The sequence below is a fragment of the Sus scrofa genome, chromosome 17 (genome assembly GCF_000003025.6).
Source record: "Sus scrofa isolate TJ Tabasco breed Duroc chromosome 17, Sscrofa11.1, whole genome shotgun sequence".
NCBI lineage: Eukaryota > Metazoa > Chordata > Mammalia > Artiodactyla > Suidae > Sus > Sus scrofa.
Window position 1 is genome coordinate 59906020 of NC_010459.5, and position 20172 is coordinate 59926191.

General features: G+C 36.8%; 1 protein-coding gene across 8 annotated transcripts in view; it reads right to left on the reverse strand.

Annotated features, from left to right (window-relative positions):
• The window catches only part of SYCP2 (synaptonemal complex protein 2), an 86323-nt gene that overhangs the window by 30028 nt on the left and 36123 nt on the right, over positions 1-20172 (reverse strand). For all 8 annotated transcript variants that reach the window (XM_021078150.1, XM_021078152.1, XM_021078151.1 and 5 more), the window contains 9 exons: positions 12980-13128; positions 11722-11796; positions 11122-11265; positions 7798-7897; positions 6792-6949; positions 4970-5036; positions 4586-4643; positions 3560-3693; positions 2972-3411 (listed from right to left, as the gene is read on the reverse strand). In XM_021078150.1, coding sequence (XP_020933809.1) covers positions 2972-3411; positions 3560-3693; positions 4586-4643; positions 4970-5036; positions 6792-6949; positions 7798-7897; positions 11122-11265; positions 11722-11796; positions 12980-13128 — 1325 coding nt within the window. The remainder of the gene's footprint in view (positions 1-2971; positions 3412-3559; positions 3694-4585; positions 4644-4969; positions 5037-6791; positions 6950-7797; positions 7898-11121; positions 11266-11721; positions 11797-12979; positions 13129-20172) is intronic.

Here is a 20172-nt window from a genome sequence, read left to right on the forward strand (position 1 = left end):
TCGTGGTGTGTGATCTTTCTTCTATGTTGTTGGATTCAGTTGGCTAAAATTTTGTTGAGAATTTTTGAGTCTATATTCATCAGAGATATTGGCATATCATCTTCTTTTTGGGGAGTATCTTTGTCTGGTTTTGGTATTAGGGTGATGGTGGCTTCAGAGAGTCCTTGGGAGTGCTCCTCCTCCTTCAACCTTTCAGAAAAATTCAAGAAAGATGGGTTATAAGTTCTTTGTATATTTGGCAGAATTCGCCTGTGAAGCCATCTGGTCCTGGACTTTTGTTTATAGGGAATGTTTTTATTACATACTCTGTTTCAGTTCTAACGATCAGTCTATTCAATTGATTTCTTCTTGATTCAGTTTTGGCGGGCTGTATGCCTCTACAAAGTTGTCCATTTCTTCCAGGTTGTCAAATTGGTTGGCATATAATTGTTCATCGTATTCTCTTATGGTGTTTTGTATCTCTGCAGTATCTGTTGAGTTTTCTGCCTTTTGATTTCTTGTTTTCTTTGATTTCTTTCTCTCTTTGGTGAGTCTGGCCAGAGCTTTGTCAATTGTTTACCCTTTCAAAGAACCAGCTCTTGGTTTTATCGATTTTTTCGATTGTTTCTTGAATCTCTATTTTGTGATTTCCTTCCTTCTGCTGATTTGGGTTTTGTTTGTTCTTTTTCTAATTCTTTTTAGGTGGTAAGTTAAGTTGTTGATTTGAGATTTTTCTTCTTTTCTGAGGAAGGCCTGTATTGCAATGAACTTCCCTCTAAGCACCACTTTTGTGGCATCCCATAGATTTTGAATGGTTCTGTTTTCTTTATCATCTCTCTGGAGGTATTTTTTAATTTCCCTTTTTATTTCCTCTTTGACCCACTGGTTTTTTAGTAGCATGTTATTTAGTTTTCATGTAGTCAGTTTTTTCTCATATCTTGTCCTGCGGTTGATTTCTAGCTTCATGCCATTGTGGTCAGAGAAGATACCTGAAATGATCTCTAGACTCTTAAGTTTGTTGGTTAGTTTTGTGGCCCAGTATGTGGTCAATCTTTGAGTATGTTCCATGTGCACTTGAAAAGATGTACATTATGATTATTTTGGATGTAATGACCTGAATATGTCTATTGTGCCACTTAGGATCTTTGTTGCTTTATTGATTTTCTCTGCAGAGGATCTGTCCATTGACGTGAGTGGGGTATTAAAGTCTCCTACTCTTAATTATATTCCCATCAATTTCTCCTTTTATATCTGTTAGTATTTGTTGTATGTACCTGGGTGCTCCTACGTTAGGGGCATATATATTGACAATCCTAATACCCTATTCTTGAATGGATCCTTTTATCATTAAATGCTGTCCTTCTTTGTCTTTATGGCCTTTGTTTTAAAGTCTATTTTGTCTGATATGAGTTTTGCAACTTCTGCTTTCCTGTCTTTCCCATTGGCATGAAATATCTTTTCCCATCTCCTCACTTTCAATTTATATTGTGTCCTGTGCCCTAAGGTGAGTCTCTTGTAGACAGCATATTGTAGGCCCTTGCTTTTTTATCCACTCTGCCACACTATGTCTTTTGATGAAGCATTCAGTCCATTGACATTTAAGGTAATTATTGATAAATGCGTATTTACTGCCATTCGAAACCTTGTTTTCCAGTTGATTCTATGTTTCTCTTTTGTTCCTTTCTTTTTTTGGTTGGATGATTTCCTTGGAAATGTACTCTGATTAGAAAAATCTTAATCTGCATCTTGATAACAATGACCAAAGAAACCACTTACAGTAACTGCCTCAAAAAGTAAACTTTTCAAAGTATCGGGCAGACTTGCTAAAACTGTCCTGGAGATGTTCTACACATGATTCACCTGAAGAAGAAAGTGAAGACTTCAATGGGGACAAACAATAGTTACAACAGAAGATAAGTCTCCTTCACCCCACTTTCATCTTTTCTTGAAAAGCTTTGTCAACTTTAAGGCAATAATTCAAGAAATGTTTCAGAGGCTACTATGTGCAAAGCTGTGCTAGGCCATGAAGGAAAACAAATGTTGAATAAAAGAGTCTTTACACCCTAATAGGTTAAAATGGGGAAAAACACAAAATAACCATTTATTAACAAGAAAGGTAAGCACATAAGACAGGCACAGATAGTTCTATATGCATGTTCAAAAGAACCTGAGGGACATTAGTGGGAGAGACCCAACCCTAGGAGACAAGGAACTATAAGGTTCACTCTTGCTATACCTATTTACATACCTGCTATGCACCAGCAGGCACAGGGGTTCTGTCAGGGCTGGGACTGGAAAGAGGTCAGAAAGGGGTTCAGGAGGCACTCACTCTCAGAGTTGAAGCTGAATTAAAGAAGAGGGTATTGCTAATAGTTACCAGTGGTGAGAGGGAAAAGGAGAGGGGCAAGATAAGAGTACAGTATTAAGAGATATAGGAGTTTCTGTTGTGTTCAGTGGAAATAAATCTAACTAGTAACCATGAGGATGCAGATTCAATCCCTGGCCTTGCTCAGTGGATTAAGGATCTGGCGTTGCTGTGAGCTGTGGTGTAGGTTACAGGTACAGGTTGGGTCTGGCATTGCTGTGGCTGTGGTGTAGGCTGGCAGCTGCAGCTCTGATTCAACGCTTAGAGTGGGAACCTCCACATGCCATCGATGTGGCCCTAAAAAAGACCAAACCAAAAAAAAAAAAAAAAAGAGAGAGAGAGAGATACAAACCGCTATGTATAAAACAGATAAGCAACAAACATAAGTTGTACAGCACAGAGAAATACAGCCATTATTTTGTAATAACTTTAAGTGGAATATAATCTATAAAAATCACTGCATTACACACCTGAAACTAATGCAATTTGTAAATCAACTATACTTCAATTAAAAAAAAAACTCAGGGCATTACAAATACTGAATTCACAGCAATTAATCAAGCTTCACTTTTTGTTATTAAGTAGGATATTATGAGTATGAAGAAATAAAACACATTGAAAGCTCACCATTTCTTTTTGTTTCAAATCCCAGGAATTAAGTTCAGACGTCAATCTTTTCCCTGATTTTCTATGACTTTTTGTATTTTTTCTAGGAGAAGGGCTTTTATCACAAATAGCAGTATTCACATCTTTTGACAACGTGTACTTCTTCCTATAGATCACAGATTCTTCAACTGTCTTATTTAGGAGTACTGATTTAAAAGTAGTTTCAGATTCAATACGCCAATCATTCTGCTTGGTATTTTCAGTATTTTTCTCCTCTGAATGTTTAGAATGATCTAGTTGTTGTTGTTTGTTTCTTTTGCAAGCTTCTGCTTCTGCTTTATCTATTTTGTTATGCTGCATTAGTTCTTTCCCATACTGCACCTTACTCGTTTCCTCAGAATTATCATCAGACATTGAAGAGGATGATTTTTTTTTAGTAAGGTTTTTGTTGATAATAATATCTAGTGGGAAAATGAGAAATTAATCCTTATTAAATTTATAAACTGATCATATTTAAAATTTGTTAAAACCAAAATATTTGTTCAGACATTTCAGAAACGAGTATTTCCCTGAACCCTTGTTTTATATACAGAGAAAACTATGTTTCACCTTGATTAAATGTGTCTTCTGATGAAGAACTTGCTCTTAGGTTATTACACAGCTTAATATTTGTTACAGGTGTCCAACATGCCCATTTGGAGTGCATTTTATTTCCACAGATATTGTCTAAAATACCAGGTAACCTGGAAAATAAATTCATTTGCTTATTTCAAAACATCACTAGCCTATGACTCTAAGACCTTGATTTTATTAGTCAATGTTTATTGACAGAAATTTGTTAAGTATGAAGATATTTTCTTAAGTCATGATGAAAGCTGAAATTTCCTATATAATTGTTCAGATTGAAGAATATTACAAAAAAGTTCCATTATTGCTACAATTTTGTATCTACTTAAGGCATGTGGAAGTTCCAGGCTAGGGGTCAAATTGGAGCTGCAGCTGCCAGCCTATGCCACAGCCATAGCAATGCCAGATCCAAGGTGTGCCTGCAACTTACACCACAGTTCACCACAACACAGGATCATTAACCCACTGAGCAAGGCCAGGAACCAAACCCACATCCTCATGGATACTAGCTGGATTCTTAACCTGCTGGGCCACAACGGGAACTCCAGTATCTACCTAATTATACCTCACATATCTTACATGTGTATTTTTTATGGCCATACCCATGGCATGTGGAAGTTCCCAGGCCAGGGGTAGAATCCAAACTGTAGCTGCAGCAATACCAGATCCTTTACCCCTCTGAGTTGGGCTGAGGTTTGAATCTACACTACTGCGGCCACCTCAGCCCCTGCAGTTGGATTCTTAACCCACTGCACTACAGCAGGAACTACTTACAAGTGTATTTAAACTCATATTCATATTTTATTATTTAAAAAATCTTATTCATTTTAAGTTTCTCAATGTGAATACAGTTATGTTGGTTGATATGGAAAAAACATATAGGCTACTTTACCATTGTGCTATCATAATAATACTTGAAAATTATTAATTCTAAAACCAATACTACATTCTAAGTCTATTAAGACCTCTTCCTTTAAATTTTGATTTGATGGGTTTTCTCATACTTACACAGGTTTATCTATTTTTCCCACTGCCTGTGAATCAGGAACTATCTCCTGGAGTTCATCTAAATAAAAAAAAAATTACAGTATTTTCATTTTTTCATGCAGTTGGCAGGGTGAAATGGAAGCCAGTATAGAACTTGATCAATGTTCACATACTGGAATGGAGAGATTGATCTCATCTTCCCCATCCCTGACCCAAACTTTTTGGGAACAAAGGCTACTATTATATTTCCTTGTAACTACTAAGTTTTTTGCATAAAGCTAAATATATTCATTATAAATCTTTTTTTAAAATAAATGAAAGCTAGTGGGATTAAAGGCAAGTATAAAGACAAGTATATGAATATATTTTACAAGAATGACTAAAATTAAACCAAAAAGTACTTACTAAAATTTTGGTTTGGGTATTCAATGTCCTTATTTTCTGCCTTTTCTATAACTTTAGTTTTGATATGCTATAAATACAGGAGAAATTTCAATATAAGTTTTAATTAAGGAATTACATAAAAGCAACTTTTAAAAGTCAGAGTATTAAAGTTTAAAACTTTTAAAATTTGCCTTATTAAAAGTTAGATAGCATTTCTATTTATTTCATAAGTATTATGCCCATTCTAGAATACTGCATATCCTAAAACACAAGAAAGTAACTTTCATTGCAGATGAGGCAAAAGATCCTACAAATTGTCTGTTCTCAGCCACAGCTAGAGGAGTAATTCACTTTTCATCTCAAGAATTTCTAGAACATCCATGGCACATCTCCTATTGGTACTGCTCTCACAGCCTGCATACATTCTGCCTCTTCACTAACATACACTGGAATTGGAAATTATCAAGTGTCAAATGATTTGATAAAAGTTTTGGCCATTGCACAGGTTAACTTCTTGACTACAGCAAGCTTCCCTCTTTCCATATCCACAGATACACACTAGCCCAGATCAAACGAAAATTTGCCGTCACTACTGGGAAAACATACCCTCTAGCTAAAATACCTTGCTTCATCCTGCATGTCTTCCCTGCTTACTCCAGCCAGTGGTCCTTTACACTGGGAGGGGAGCAGTAGGAAAATGCACAGGTGTAATTTTGCTTGTCACAGTGACCGAAGGGTTCTCCTGACGATGAGTAAGCACAGGCCTAGGACACTCATCCTTTCATATTCAGAACCATATGCTACACAACTGAAGAACAGTGCCCCCTATTAAGAAACACTCTGAACCACTACTTTTTTTCCCTAGTATCTTCAACTCTTGACCCCTTTAATGTTTCTGCCACATATCCATTAAAATTTTTTAAATCTACCATCTATTCTTCTTTACTATAACACCAAGGCTGCTCAACTTTTTGGAAGAAATTACATATGTTTCTTAACTAACGCCATAATAAAATTCATGGTCTTAACTCTGAACTGGGCCCTAACATTGCCTAATGCTTGTACTTATTCTCAGCCTTTTCCATTATCTCTTATCAGTTACTCCAAATCTTTGTGTGTCACTGAGCCTCTACTTCAAGGATCCGTATCCAAGAGAAGTTCGCCATCCTCACAGTTCAGAGAAAGCAAAAGCTATTAGGTGTTCCTCATCTACAAACTTCTCTGTATTTTGGATTACCGATTTCTCCATGATACATTATCCATTCCCTGCCCTGTGCCCGCTTCAACTACCTAGAATGAATGAATGCCCTTCTTGATGTCCATCTGACTAAGGGCCTATACTGACTCTTTAAAAATCAATTCACTCTCCATCTTCTAAAAGAGCATCTCCTTATCTTCACCCTCCCCATTCTGGGGTTAGGCACCTGTCCCTGTCCTAGATTTCTATTGCATCCTATAATCTGAGAACACTTATACAATATTATATTAACTTATTAGTTTGTCTAATTCTCATGGTAGACTTTGAGATACTTAAAGACAGATTCCATTAGTATAAAAAAACCCTAATTTTTATAATAAACTAAAGAATGATGGCAAGACCATTTCTCTTACCAAACACATAAATCAGTTACATTAAGTGAATATTTCTAAATTTTATTGTTAGCACAGTAAATGAGTGATAAGACCTTACTTTCAAGTGCAATAAATGATATTTAAATTTTTTAAAAACACAATACTTTAAAAAAGTGAGACACTCACTGCTTGCAAAAGAAGTTAGTTCAATATGTATTTCTACAATAACTTGATAAAATTTTATTTAAAAATGCTTTCAAAGTAAAGTTACTTTGTCTGTATTATCTTCTCTATTTCTTTCTTCACATGGTCTAGATTTAAGTGATACAGCATTATCCACTCCATTTTCCGATGTTTTAGAAAAACCAGGTTTTTCCATAGAACTTGTCATTTGCAGTGGTGGTTTAATTCTTCCTCTTTGTGGTGTTGCTAAAAAAGAGGACAAAAGACTGCTGTTTTTGTAGGATTTTAAAAAACTGTATGTTGTTATTACTGTGGTACTTTTTAGCTGATGAAGGGTAAAAAAAGGAGGTTCTAGGATGGGTCTGAGGTTTCTAGCTCAAATGAGTTAAGTGGACATGGATGTTATTTACCAAGGTAAGAAATGGAGAAAAACTGCCAGGGAGAGTTGAAAGATGAATTTATTTTGGACCTGCCAGGTTTGAGGAGTTCGTCAAACATTAGATAATTTCCCTGTAGGCAACTAGATTTTGGGAGCAGAAGGTCATTATTAAATTGTCATAAAGATTAAATAAGATGTGTTTATAGCAGCTAATAGTATCAAATTACTTTAAATTTTTTATTTATCTTACTATGTACAGGCACGGTCTCAATATTTCACAATATTTGTATTGAATGAATAACTTCTATTTAATTCTTTAAACAATTCGATGAAGTAGACACTTTAGTTCCATTTCATAGAAAGGATAAACTGGTTCTAAACTTAGCTAGAGGATAATCTGTACCAGGGACACACCTGGAGTGGGCAAACAAGCCTAAGAAGGCCGACTAATTTAACGTTTTGTCCACTATGTTGTGCTGATTCCCACTTAAACTATAATAAATCACTAATGCTTGATATTAATATTTTGAATAATGTTTATGTGTCAATATCCATTAAACCTCTCTTAGAAGACATTTGTGGTTCATATTTTATCAATTTTTAGATCCTCAATTTATCCTCTAGGTAAATTATGTCCAGAATATTTCTGAGTTTTAAAAATGCCTGCTTTAAATAACAATACTAGTTAGAAGTCTTTTAAGACTATAAAGCTTACATGTGTTGATTAAAAGTATTGGACTCCTCACAGTGTATCTCTCTGCACCAGGAACAATCATTGATGCTTCAGACATTTTTCTTTTGCTAGGAGTAATTATCTTAAACCATGAGGAAAAGCCACAGTAAACATATATTTTCTTTTGAAATTAAACATCCTACTACTTTATTCCTAACATTTTACATTAACTACACATAAAAGATATATAAATAGCATGATATCCAGAAATCTGTGTTTTAGGCTGACTAGAAGATAAATCTGTGTTTTATCCTAATGTTTGGTTCTGAATAGATAGCCAAAACAGTTAAGGAGTGTTGTTTCAAAGAATATTTACAGAATAGCCAGATTAGAAATACAGTACCTTTAAAGATTAGCTGAAAATATTTTATTGATTATCTAGTTAATAGTAAATGGCTCACAATTTACTATTCTATTTCATAAGGATGATGTCTGCAACACCTATTTACATAAACATTTGAGAAAGCTCTTATAATGTTAAACATTCTTCAAAACTTTCACACATTAAAAAGCTGTATTAATATTTTGTGAAGACTAAATCGCCTTTGGAGTAAAAAGCCGTTATAAGAATTCAGAGACTCAACGGCACACAAACTAGTGTTCCCAAAACGATTCGCATTTTCTAACTTTAGCCTAGAATGACTGATAAGAGCAACAGAAATAGATAAGCAGAGCCAGAGACTGTTGGGGCCAGAAGTTCCAGAGGGTGACACAGAAAGGAGTACATGATGACGAACTGTAAAGAGGCAGAAGTGAGCTGTTTTTAAAAAAGCAACTGCCCTTGAGAAAGAGAAACAATACTGATGGAGTTTTGCACAGGTATGTTTATGAGGCATGGAGGAAGAGGTGGGAAAGGATAGAAGAAAAGTGAATTCTAAGATTAACCAGAAAATAAGCTACTGAACCAGCAGAGTCTTCTTACAGGAGTTACAGTTCCTAGTGGTACATAATGAATGTGATCCAAAAGTTACCTATTCATATAAATGCTTCAGTTAATCCTCATGAAAACACAGTGGGTATTTAACAATAGTGCTTAACATCTTTTCCAGATTTTGTGTTACGATTCAAAAGGTTTAAGGTGGGTGGTGTCTAAGAATTAAATAAGGACTCAAGTTATGATTCTGATATAAAGACACAAAACCATGGCTTTTATAATCTAATCATCTGAGGGAATTATAAAACGACACTTTTAACTTTAGGAAGGACACAGACCAAAGGGAAAAATAGTAACACAATGAATGGAAGAGCTTATGACAGTTATAGTTGTCTACAGGTGAGAGATGAGTAAAAGCTAAAATAATTAGGAAGAGCTCCATTAAGAAAATGAAAATGAGGAGTTTTTTGGGGGCACAGTGCATTAGGGATTCGGCTTTGTCACTGCAATGGCTAGGGTCGCTGCTGTGGCACAGGTTTGATCCCTGGCCTGGGAAATTTCCATACGCTGCAGATGTGGCAGAAAAAAAAAAGAATATGAAAATGAATGAAGATTTACAAATGGAAGTACACTTTAGATAAGTTAAAAGAAAAGGCACAAATACAAATACCGTGAATGAAGGCACAGAGACAAGAATGAGCATGACATAAAAGAGAGACAGTAAAGCAGCTGACCATACTTAAGTGCAGGGTATTTTGACAGAGTAAAATTAAATCACGGGAGATTTCCAAACTAAGTCAAAATTTAGATTCAATGGGATAAACCCAGAAATCACAAGGCTGAGTGGAGGACACTGGTGTTAAGAAAAATCAGTGGTACACCACACCGGGCAGCTTACAGAATGAAGCAATAGTATCAAAAACACTATTAGGAGGTTACCATGCAACACAGGTGTGCCAGAATGAGTAGTGGCAGAGGGAGTAAGGAGGAAAGGGTGTAAGAGGTACCAGGAACAATCACTAGCACCTTGGTTCTAGTTGTGAGGGGAGAAGAGGCTGGGATTGAGAACATAATCAGAAAAATTAACAGTAACATTCTCGAAGTATGGAGGCAGATGCAAATTTGAGGCAAAAGGGGCTTTAGGAAAGGGCATGAAGAGACATACAAAAGGAAATATTGAAAGAGTAAGTAGAGATGTAGCTATAGAAGTTTGAAGTGAGGTCTGGTATATTTTAAGAGCTTAAATTATCCACAGGAGGAAAGCTCCCTAAGGAGGAAGCACAGAGATGTCCAGAGGATTGGGTATCAAGCTTTTAGAGCAAATCTACATTTAGAAGGTGGCGAGAGAAAGCATCTCTGATGTAGCAACAGGTAAGAAGAGAATTAAAATGCTGATATAGAAGACAAAGGATAGGACATTAAAAGAGAACTGTCAGCAATGTCAAGTGTCACAGTAAGATGCGGAGAAGACTGCTAAGAAATGGCTCTATCAAGAGTTCCCGTCGTGGCTCGGTGGTTAATGAATCTGACTAGGAACCATGAGGCTGAGGGTTCGATCCCTGGCCTTGCTCAGTGGGTTAAGGATCCGGCGTTGCCGTGAGCTGTGGTGTAGGTTGCAGATGCGGCTTGGATCCAGCGTTGCTGTGGCTCTGGTGTAGGCCGGCGGCTACAGCGCCGATTGGACCCCTAGCCTGGGAATCTCTATGTGCCTCGGGAGTGGCCCAAGAAATGGCAAAAAGACAAAAAAAAAAAAAAAAAAAAAAAAAAAAAAGAAATGCTTCTATCAGATGTGGCCTGGAGGAGGAGTTCCCGTGGTGGCTCAGCAGTTATCGAACCCAACTAGTATCCATGAAGATGTGCGTTCGACCCCTGGCCCCACTCAGTGGGTTGAGGATCCAGTATTGCTGTGACCTGTGGTGTAGGTCGCAGATGCGGCTCAGATCTGGTGTGGCTGTGGCTGTGGCGAAGGCCGGTAGCTACAACTCTGATTGGACCCCTAGCCTGGGAACCTCCATATGCTGCAGGTGCAGCCCTAAAAAAACCAAAAAAAAAAAAAAGAAAAAATGTGGCCTGGAGGAGATACTCCATGGAACAGGCAGAGGAGGAAAAAGAACCTAATACTTTGCTTTCGTTCCTCATGCAGATCAACGCAACATTACGTTATCAATTTGTATTCTACAAAAAGTGGTGGTTACTGTCCTTTCCTATACATCTCTAATTTGAAATTTACACGTGTGCAGTACACCTTGCCTTAAACCCTTAACCCTTATACATAAACACAATTTGCTGAAACACTCTATTTTGTTAGCGTTTGTAAAAGGCAGAGGGAATATCATGAAATGTTATGGACAAATTCTAGATTTTTGTAATTATATATATCAATGATTTGACCTATGTTGTTTTATAAATGACTATTCTGACACCATATATACCTCGGGCTGACCATGTTTTCTGTCCCCTTTATTACTGTTTTTGATATGTTTTGGAGGTTTAACAAATTCCTCTTGAGGGTTAGCTTTTTCTTTCAAAGTAGAAAGTTCTTCAACTGGTGAAATTTGACTTTCTGGGACTAGAATCTGTTGGAAAAGAAGGAAAAAGTGCTTAAAACTGCAAACCATAGAAAGTTTCCAAAAATCACTGAATGTCTTAAAAAAGCACTCATTCATCTCACACTCATAAAGGTTTATAATTCTTTTATCTATGCACTGTTACAAAAGTGACCCAACAAAAAGCACTCACTTTTTCAAATATAATTAGACATAAAATAGGCCTCGGCATTAGTGGGAGAACACATATTTCTAATTTTTTAAGCTAACAAAACTGGTATTAATTAATAATGATCTACCTTCTGCACTGAAATGAATTATTATTAACAACCTGTTTAAAAAGTCACACACATCTTATTGAGGCACCATTTCAAGACAATTTAGATTTTAGACATTCACCTTCCCAGATGGACTTTATTACTATGCTATCGTTATTTAGGGTTAAACTTAGCCCAGCGATAAACATCAAGTAAGTCAGACACATACCTGGGATCCACTTGCATCGAAAAGTATATGCACAGATGTTTTGGCAACTGAAATACCTTGTTTTCGGGAAAATTCCTAAAATTAAATTAAAGGGATGTCATTCTCCTCCCAGTTCTTCCCATTTTAATGCAATTATTTCCTGTATCTGCTTCCTTCCAAAACTGCCCAATGTTACCAAAGCATTATTATTTATGTCTATAAAGACTTCTCTCAGAACACATCAATGACTCCCCAGTAACCACAGTCTTAGCCTGCCGTTCTGCATTTTCCTAAGTGTTCCTCACAAGCATATTACCTGCTATTCTTCACCACAAATTTTTTAACTGCTACAGACGAACATGTCCTCAACCTATCCATGAGTTGAAACCTAGTTCCCAAGAATGGCATTAGGAAGGGAGGCCTTTGGGGGTTGCTTAGATCGTAAGGGCAGAGTCCTTGGGATTGGTGCCTTTATAAAAGAGACCCCAGAAAACTCGCTCACCCATTGAACCATTTAAGGACACAGTGAAAAAATGGCCATCAAGGAAGTAGGAAATGGGCCCTCACCAGACATTGAATCTGCTGGCATCCTGATCTGATTCCCAACCTCCAGAACTCTGAGAAATAAATATTTGTTGTTTAAGGCACCCAGTCTATAGTATTTTTGTTTAGTAGCCTGAACAAACTAAGACATGCACCATTCAAGCTTGTCAACAGAACGTCTCCCCAAACATAACATGAACTGCACTTTAATTCCCAGTTAATATCTGATTCATAATGTCTTTCACAATCCTGAAAAGCATCTTATCTAAATTTCATTCATAACTTTAAGGCCATTTCAAGGCCCATTTCCACAGCCTTTCTTTCATATCTGACTCTTAATGAGCATTCTCTTTCTTCAACTTCTATACTTCATATTCCATATGCCACTTAATTACTTTTTCTGAGGCATATTCCTTAATTTGCACAATGTTTAATATCTTGAAAACAAGGCTTTGTCTCATCTCACTTTTTAAACACATGGTAGAAATTCATTAAATGTTTTGAGTGTCTGCCCCTAATTTTGCCATCTGAGATTCTTTCTAATAGGCATCTCAAAGGGCATGGCTAACAATGTGATGGCCATTCCACAATACAAATTTAAAGGACTAAAAATCTACATGTTACTTTAAGAACTGTAGGGAGAAAAAAAAAAATCAGTGAAACTTACAGCTCCAAGTAACTGAAAGGTTCCTGAATTATGAAAAAAAAAATGTTTATTAAGAAGAGTTTAACTTACCCTGTATTTATTTGCACCAAATATTTTTTGTGTCACATTAGTGATCTCTAATGATGCATCAAAATACAAAAGCAATTCTTTCCCTTTTCGTTTACTAATTTTTACTGTATCTTTCAGAATTATAGTCAGGAGCTTCTTCGAGTCTCTCACTGCATACAAAGAAACCACACTGATTAGTTTATATTCATTTCTATGACATCACTCTATAGGTATACTATAAATAAGTAAAGTATGCAGCATACCAATTAAAGTGACCTGAAATAAAATTAACTTGTAGAATTTAACAGTATTTAAATCAATCAATTTCGGTACTACTTAAGTAAACAAGTCAGTTTATTTTTCAAAGTCTCAGTTTCCTGATCTCTAAATTATAAGGTAGTACAATAACTAATGATCTAAAGCCCTGAATACATTCTAGACGATAATAGGTTTTTAATAAATATTCTTTGAACGCATCTCAGAAAACTATTAATTTAAAAGAGGCAAAGAGAAAACAACTTTAATTCTGTAAGTAACTATTTCTAGACACAAGCACCTATTCAAACATTTCTATTAAATCCACAGTGGTTACAGAAGTATTGAGAGTAAACAACCTTTGATAAAAACTTGAGTGCCAGGAAATTGTGAGCTAGGAAGGATACAGTGCTAATCCTCAATAAAATCACCAGCCCAGTGAAAACTGTGGAATTCTCATTGTGGCTCAGTGGTACCAAACCTGACTAGAATACATGAGGACTTGGGTTCGATCCCTGGTTCTGCTCAGTGGGTTAAAGGATCCAGCGTTGCCATGAGCTGTGGTGTAGGTCACAGACATGGCCTGGATCTGGCATTTCTGTGGCTCTGATTCGGCCCCTAGTCTAGGAAATTCCATATGCTGTGGGTATGGCCCTAAAATAAATAAATGCAATATTTGCTTCACTGCTTAAATGACCCTCATATTAGAGTTCAGAATTATCACCTTGCTGAATGTTTTGTATCTATTTGTACAAACTATTCTCCACATGTATAATGACTATCTATGTAAGAATTTATTGATACTTGTTATATTTTATTGCTGAATTTGTTGAAATTTTTGATATTTGCTTTGACTGCCTAGACTATATCATGGTTTGCTTTTTAGTTGGAATATTACTGAGATGCCAGATCTATTTTGCTGCTTGCTATAAAATTCAAGTATTTATAGGAGTTCCTGTCATGGCTCAGCGGGGCAAGAACCTGACTAGTATCCATAAGGATGCAGGTTTGATCCATGGCCTCACTCAGTGAGTTAAGAATCTGACATTGCCATGAGCTGATGTGTGGGTTGCAGATACAGCTCAGATCCCATGCTGCTGTGGCTGTGGTGTAGGCCAGAGGCTTAGCTCCAAATCCACCCCTCGCCTGGGAACTTCTATATACTACAGGTGGGGTCCTTAAGAAAAAAAGAGAAAAAAATTCAAGTATTTAGATGTCAACATATATGGATTTTATATGTTACCTAGACATTTCTGTAGGATTCCAGTATACTATATTTATATGAATATAATAACATGCTTTCTTCTGCAAAGCCATTCAAAAAGAACTTAAAAATTGTGTGTGTGGAGTTCCCGTTGTGGCTCAGTGGTTAACGAATCTGACTAGGAACCATGAGGTTGTGGGTTCAATCCCTGGCCTTGCTCAGTGGGTTGAGGATCCAGTGTTGCCGTGAGCTGTGGTGTAGGTTGCAGACGTGGCTCGGATCCTGCACTGCTGTGGCTCTGGTATAGGCCAGCAGCTACAGCTCCAATTCGACCCCTAGCCTGGGGACCTCCATACGCCGCGAGAGCAGCCCAAGAAAATGGCAAAAAGACAAAAAAAAAAAAAAATTGTGTGTGCAGCCTTTATTTTATACATTACTATAAACGAACATAAAAAAGTCTCACCAGGGAGTTCCCGTCGTGGCACAGCGGAAACAAATCTGACTAGGAACCATGAGGCTGCGGGTTCAATCCCTGGCCTCGCTCAGTGGGTTAAGGATCCAGTGTTGCCATAAGCTGTGGTATAGGTCGCAGATGTGGCTCAGATCTGGTGTTGCTGTGGCTGTGGTGTAGGCTGGTGGCTGTAGCTTAGATTAGACCCCTAGCCTGGGAACCTCCATATGCGACAGGTGTGGCCCTAAAATGCAAAAACAGAAAACAAACAAAAAAGTCTAACCACACTCTAGCATGCTGCTGCCTCCCATTTCCATAATCTGCAACTGTAGACATTCTTTTTCACTAGAAATACTGCTTGATCTCCAGACTCTACACTTTTTTTTTTTTTTAACTTCCATGAGTTTTGGTCACATAAAAATTCAGATCTCACATGCTCCACACAGACTAGAACACTCCTTTATTACAAAGGGTACAAATGAATGGTCAGATGGAGAGAGGAGAGTGCAAAGTCTGGAAGGGTCCTGAACACAGGAGACCCTGTCCCTATGGAGTCTGGAGTGCACTACCAAGGGTTAGTATAAGAACTCAAGTGTTTGGAGTTCCCATTGTGGCTCAGTGGTTAACGAATCCAACTAGGAACCATGGGATTGCAGGTTCGATCCCTGGCCTTGCTCAGTGGGTTGGGGATCTGGCGTTGCCGTGAGCTGTGGTGTGGGTTGCAGATGTGGCTCAGATCCTGCATTGCTGTGGCTCTGGCATAGGCCAGTGGCTACAGCTCTGACTTGATCCCTAGCTGGGGACTTCCATATGCTGCAGGAGCAGCCCAAGAAATGGCAAAAAGACAAAAACAAACAAACAAACAAACAAATCCCAACAACTGAGGTGTGTGTACTGATGTTAATACAAAAGAGTCAACTATTATCTTGACATCTGAAATTTCAGTGGAAATTTTGGAGGAGTGCAAGGTAAAACAGAATGTAGAACAGGAATGAATAACAGAAGTAAAGAGTTAATAAAAACTATTATCTCAAAAATGACTATGAATGGAAAAAGAAATAAACCACAGGAGAGGACCCTATGTTAAATGAAATCATACTGTATGATTCCACTTGAAATAGTCAATTTCATAGAAGAAAAGCTAGAATGGTAGTTACCAGAGGCTGAGTAGAAGGGGGCAAGGGGCACTGCTTAATGAGCATAGAGTTTCAAATTCTCAAGATGACAAAAGTTCTATTTCACAATAATGCGAATATATATTTAACACTATTGAACTATATACTTAAAAATGGTTAAGATGGTAAATTTTATATGATTTTTACCGCAATAAAAATAAGAGAAACTGAGTAAGGATGTATATGGAAACTTCATGTACTATTTTATCAAGTTTTTATAATCAAAAACTATTCTAAAATTAATAATTTAGCTTTAAAAAAAGACCCAAATCAAATTCCCAGAGATGAAAAATATAATGCCTGAGATAATCATTGCATAGGATAGGATTGGAAGCAGATTAGGCCCTACAGAAGAAAATATTAATTAGCAGTAAAACACAGCAATATAAAACTATTCAAATGAAAAGAGAGTGGAAATAAAAGTATAGGGTGTAGGGTGGAGAACCCAGAGAATCAGTGAGTTGTGGGAGAACTTCACATGTGTAATCAGAGCCTCCAGAGGGGAGGAGAAAAAAAGAGCAGAAAAAAATCTCAAGAACAATGGATAAAAACTTTCGAAGTGGAGTACCTGCCATGGTGTAGTGGGTTAAGAGTCTACAGAGGGTACAGAGCTGCAGGTTTGATCCCTGGCCCAATACAGTAGGTTAAAGAATCCAGCACTGCCTAGCTGCGGCTCAGATTCAATCCCTGGCCCCAGGAACTTTCATATACTGCTGGTGCAGTCATAAAAAAAATAAACAAACAAACAAAAAAACCTGTAGAAGCAAGCAGTTCAACGAACCCCAAGAACAAACAACATGAAGAAAATTATACTAAAAGCACCATAATCATACTAATGAGCAGAAAAATTTTAAAAGCAGCCGGGGAAAAAAGACTTTTAATAAAAAGGAGCAAATGTGAAAACGACAGACTTCTCATCAGAAATAACGCAAACAAAGAGACAATAGAGTAAAATCTTTAAACTGAAAGAAAAAGAATAGGCAATCTAGAATTCTATATGTATCAAAAACACTTTTCAAAAATAAAGACAAGCTAACAATTTTATGACATGAAAAAGGTGCAAGTGCAAGAACTCATTACCAGAATATTTGCATTAAAAGAAATATTGGAGAAGTAACTCAGGCAGAAGAAAAATAGTACCAGATGAAAATCTGGGTCTATATAAATGAAGCCACAACACTGGAAATGGTAAATATAAAATACTTAAAAAATCTCTTTAAAAGCTAACTGGCTGCATAAAGAAAAATATTATTACAGCATATTATGAAGTCTTTGACACATGCAGAGACAAAAGTAATTTTTAGTACTATTGACAGCAATGCCACAAAGGTCAGGAAACCAAAGTGGAATATATTATTATTACTATTAGGTTCTTACACTATTCATAAAGAGGTATAATATTATTTGTACACACTATTGAATTAAATATGTATAAAATAAACCCTAAATCAACCACTAAAAAAGTGAGAATAAAGCCAACAAAAGAAATGCAATGAAACCACTGAAAATGAACTAATACAAAAGAAGAAAAAGATGGGAATTCCCATTGTGGCTCAGTGAGTTAAGGACCTGACATTGTCTTTGTGAGGATGTGGGTTTGAACCCTGGCCTCATTCAGTAGGTTAAGGATCTGGTGTTGCCTCAAGCTGTGGTATAGGTGGCAGATGTCACTGCGATCTGGTGTTGTAGGCCTCAGCTGCAGTTCCAGTTCTACCCCTAGCTTGGGAACTTGCATATGCTACAGGTGTAGCTGTTAAAAAAAAAAAAAAAAGAGGGAGTTCCCATCATGGCGCAGTGGTTAACGAACCCAACTAGGAACCATGAGGTTGCGGGTTCGGTCCCTGCCCTTGCTCAGTGGGTTAACGATCCAGCGTTGCCGTGAGCTGTGGTGTAGGTTGCAGACACGGCTCGGATCCCGCGTTGCTGTGGCTCTGGCGTAGGCCGGTGGCTACAGCTCTGATTCGACCCCTAGCCTGGGAACCTCCATATGCCGCAGGAGCGGCCCAAGAAATAGCAACAACAACAACAAAAAAAAGACAAAAGACAAAAAAAAAAAAAGAGAAAAAGAAAAAAAATGGCAGATGGAACAGCAGGTAGAAAAAAACAAAAACCAGATGATAAATTTAATGTAGATTAATAGTCACAATAAAAACCACAATTACAAGGCCAAGACTGTCAAATTATATTTAAAAAACAACACCCAGTATCTGATGACTATAAGAAATCTGCTTTAAATATACAGACACAAATGACTTAAAAACAATGAAAAGTTTTGTCATGCTATAATTAATCAACAGAAATCCTGAAAGAGTATGTAAATACTACATAAAGTATATTACAGAGCAAAGAATATTACCATAGGAAAAACAGAGTCATTTCATAAAGATAAAGGGGTCAATTTATGAAGAAAATACCACTAAAGGTTTATACGACTAATAATAGAAATTCAAAACGTCTGAAGTAAAAAATGATAAAACTGAAAAGAATAGGAAAAAATCACAATTACAGTGGTGACTTAATACCCCTCTCTCAATAACTGATAGAACAAGTAGGTAAACAATCTGGGAAGATATATGACTCTAACAACACTCCTGACCCAACCCTCAACCCAACAGCAGAATACACATTCCTTTCAAGTGCACACAAAACCAATTACCTAGACAAACTATATTCTGGGTCATAAGATAAGCATCATATATGTAAAAGGATTCTCAAATCATACAACATACTCTCTGATAACAATAAAATTAAGTTAGAAATTAGTAACAGGAAGATATCCCTGAAATCCCAAGCATGTAGAAATTAAATAAAATACTTTTAAATAAATCTGTGTGTCAAGGAAGAAATCAAAAGAGAAATTTAAGAATCAAGTTAATGAAAATGGAAACACAACACACTGTAATTTGTAGGATGCTGCTAAGGGAGAGTACTTAGGGGGAGAATTTAAAGCACTAAAAGGCTACATTAGACAAGGAAAAAAAAGGAGTTCCCATCGTGGCTCAGCAGAAATGAATACAACCACCATCCATGAGGATGCAGTTTCAATCCCTGGCTTGTGCAGTGGGTTAAGGATCTGGGGTTGCCATGAGCTGTGGTGTAGGTAGCAGATGCGGCTCGGATCTGGAGTTTCTGTGGCTGTAGGCCGGCAGCCACAACTCCAATTCGACCCCTAGCCTAGGAACTTCCATATGCCATGAGTGTGGCCTTAAAAAGACGGGGTGGGGGGGTCTCAGATCAATGACTTCAGCTTCCAACCTGAAATGCTAGAAATGGGAAAGCAAATTAAAACTAAAGTAAGCTGAAGAAAAGAAATAACATTAAGAATACAGATCAATTAAATTGAAAATAAGAAAACAAAAATAGAGAACAATCAGTGAAACCAAAGGCTGGTTCTTTGAAAATATCAATAAATTTGGTATACCTCTCATCAAACTGACTAGGAAAAGTAGCTAAGACAGGAGGCCAACACTACAGAATCTACAGACAGTAAAAAGATAATAAGGGGCCATTATAAACCACTTTATTCCAATAAATTTGACAACATGGATGAAATGGATAGATTTCTTGAAAGACAAAGATTACCAAAGTTTACTCAAGGAAAAAAAATAGGTAACCTGAAAAACAATTTATCTATTAATAAACTGAATTTGTAGTTAAGAGCCTTCAGCAAAGAAAAGTAAAAGTCTGAGCCCACATTGCTTCATTTGGTAAATACTACCAAGCACTTACAGAAGATACAATACCAACTTTACACACACTCTTAGAGAAAAATTAAAGACTATGGATTACTTGCCAATTAATTCTATAAGGCTAAGAATTCCTTGACTCTGAAACTTGAAGAAAAAAAAAAAAGACATACATTATAAGAAAACAAAAGAGCTTCTAGAACATGAAATACCAAGTTGCCTAACTATATTTCACAAATCATTTCCAATGATATATTGTTGCGAGACATGTTTCTACAGTATTTTCTTAGCCTCTTTGCTTCTATTTTCTATGCTGAAAATTCCATCTTGTTCTGCTTTACTTTATCCCATATTCCTGCTTGAAAAACAGTGGCAGTGCTGGTATATGACTTAAGCTTAAAATCAAAGAAGATGTAAAGAAATGGAAAGATATTCCATGTTCC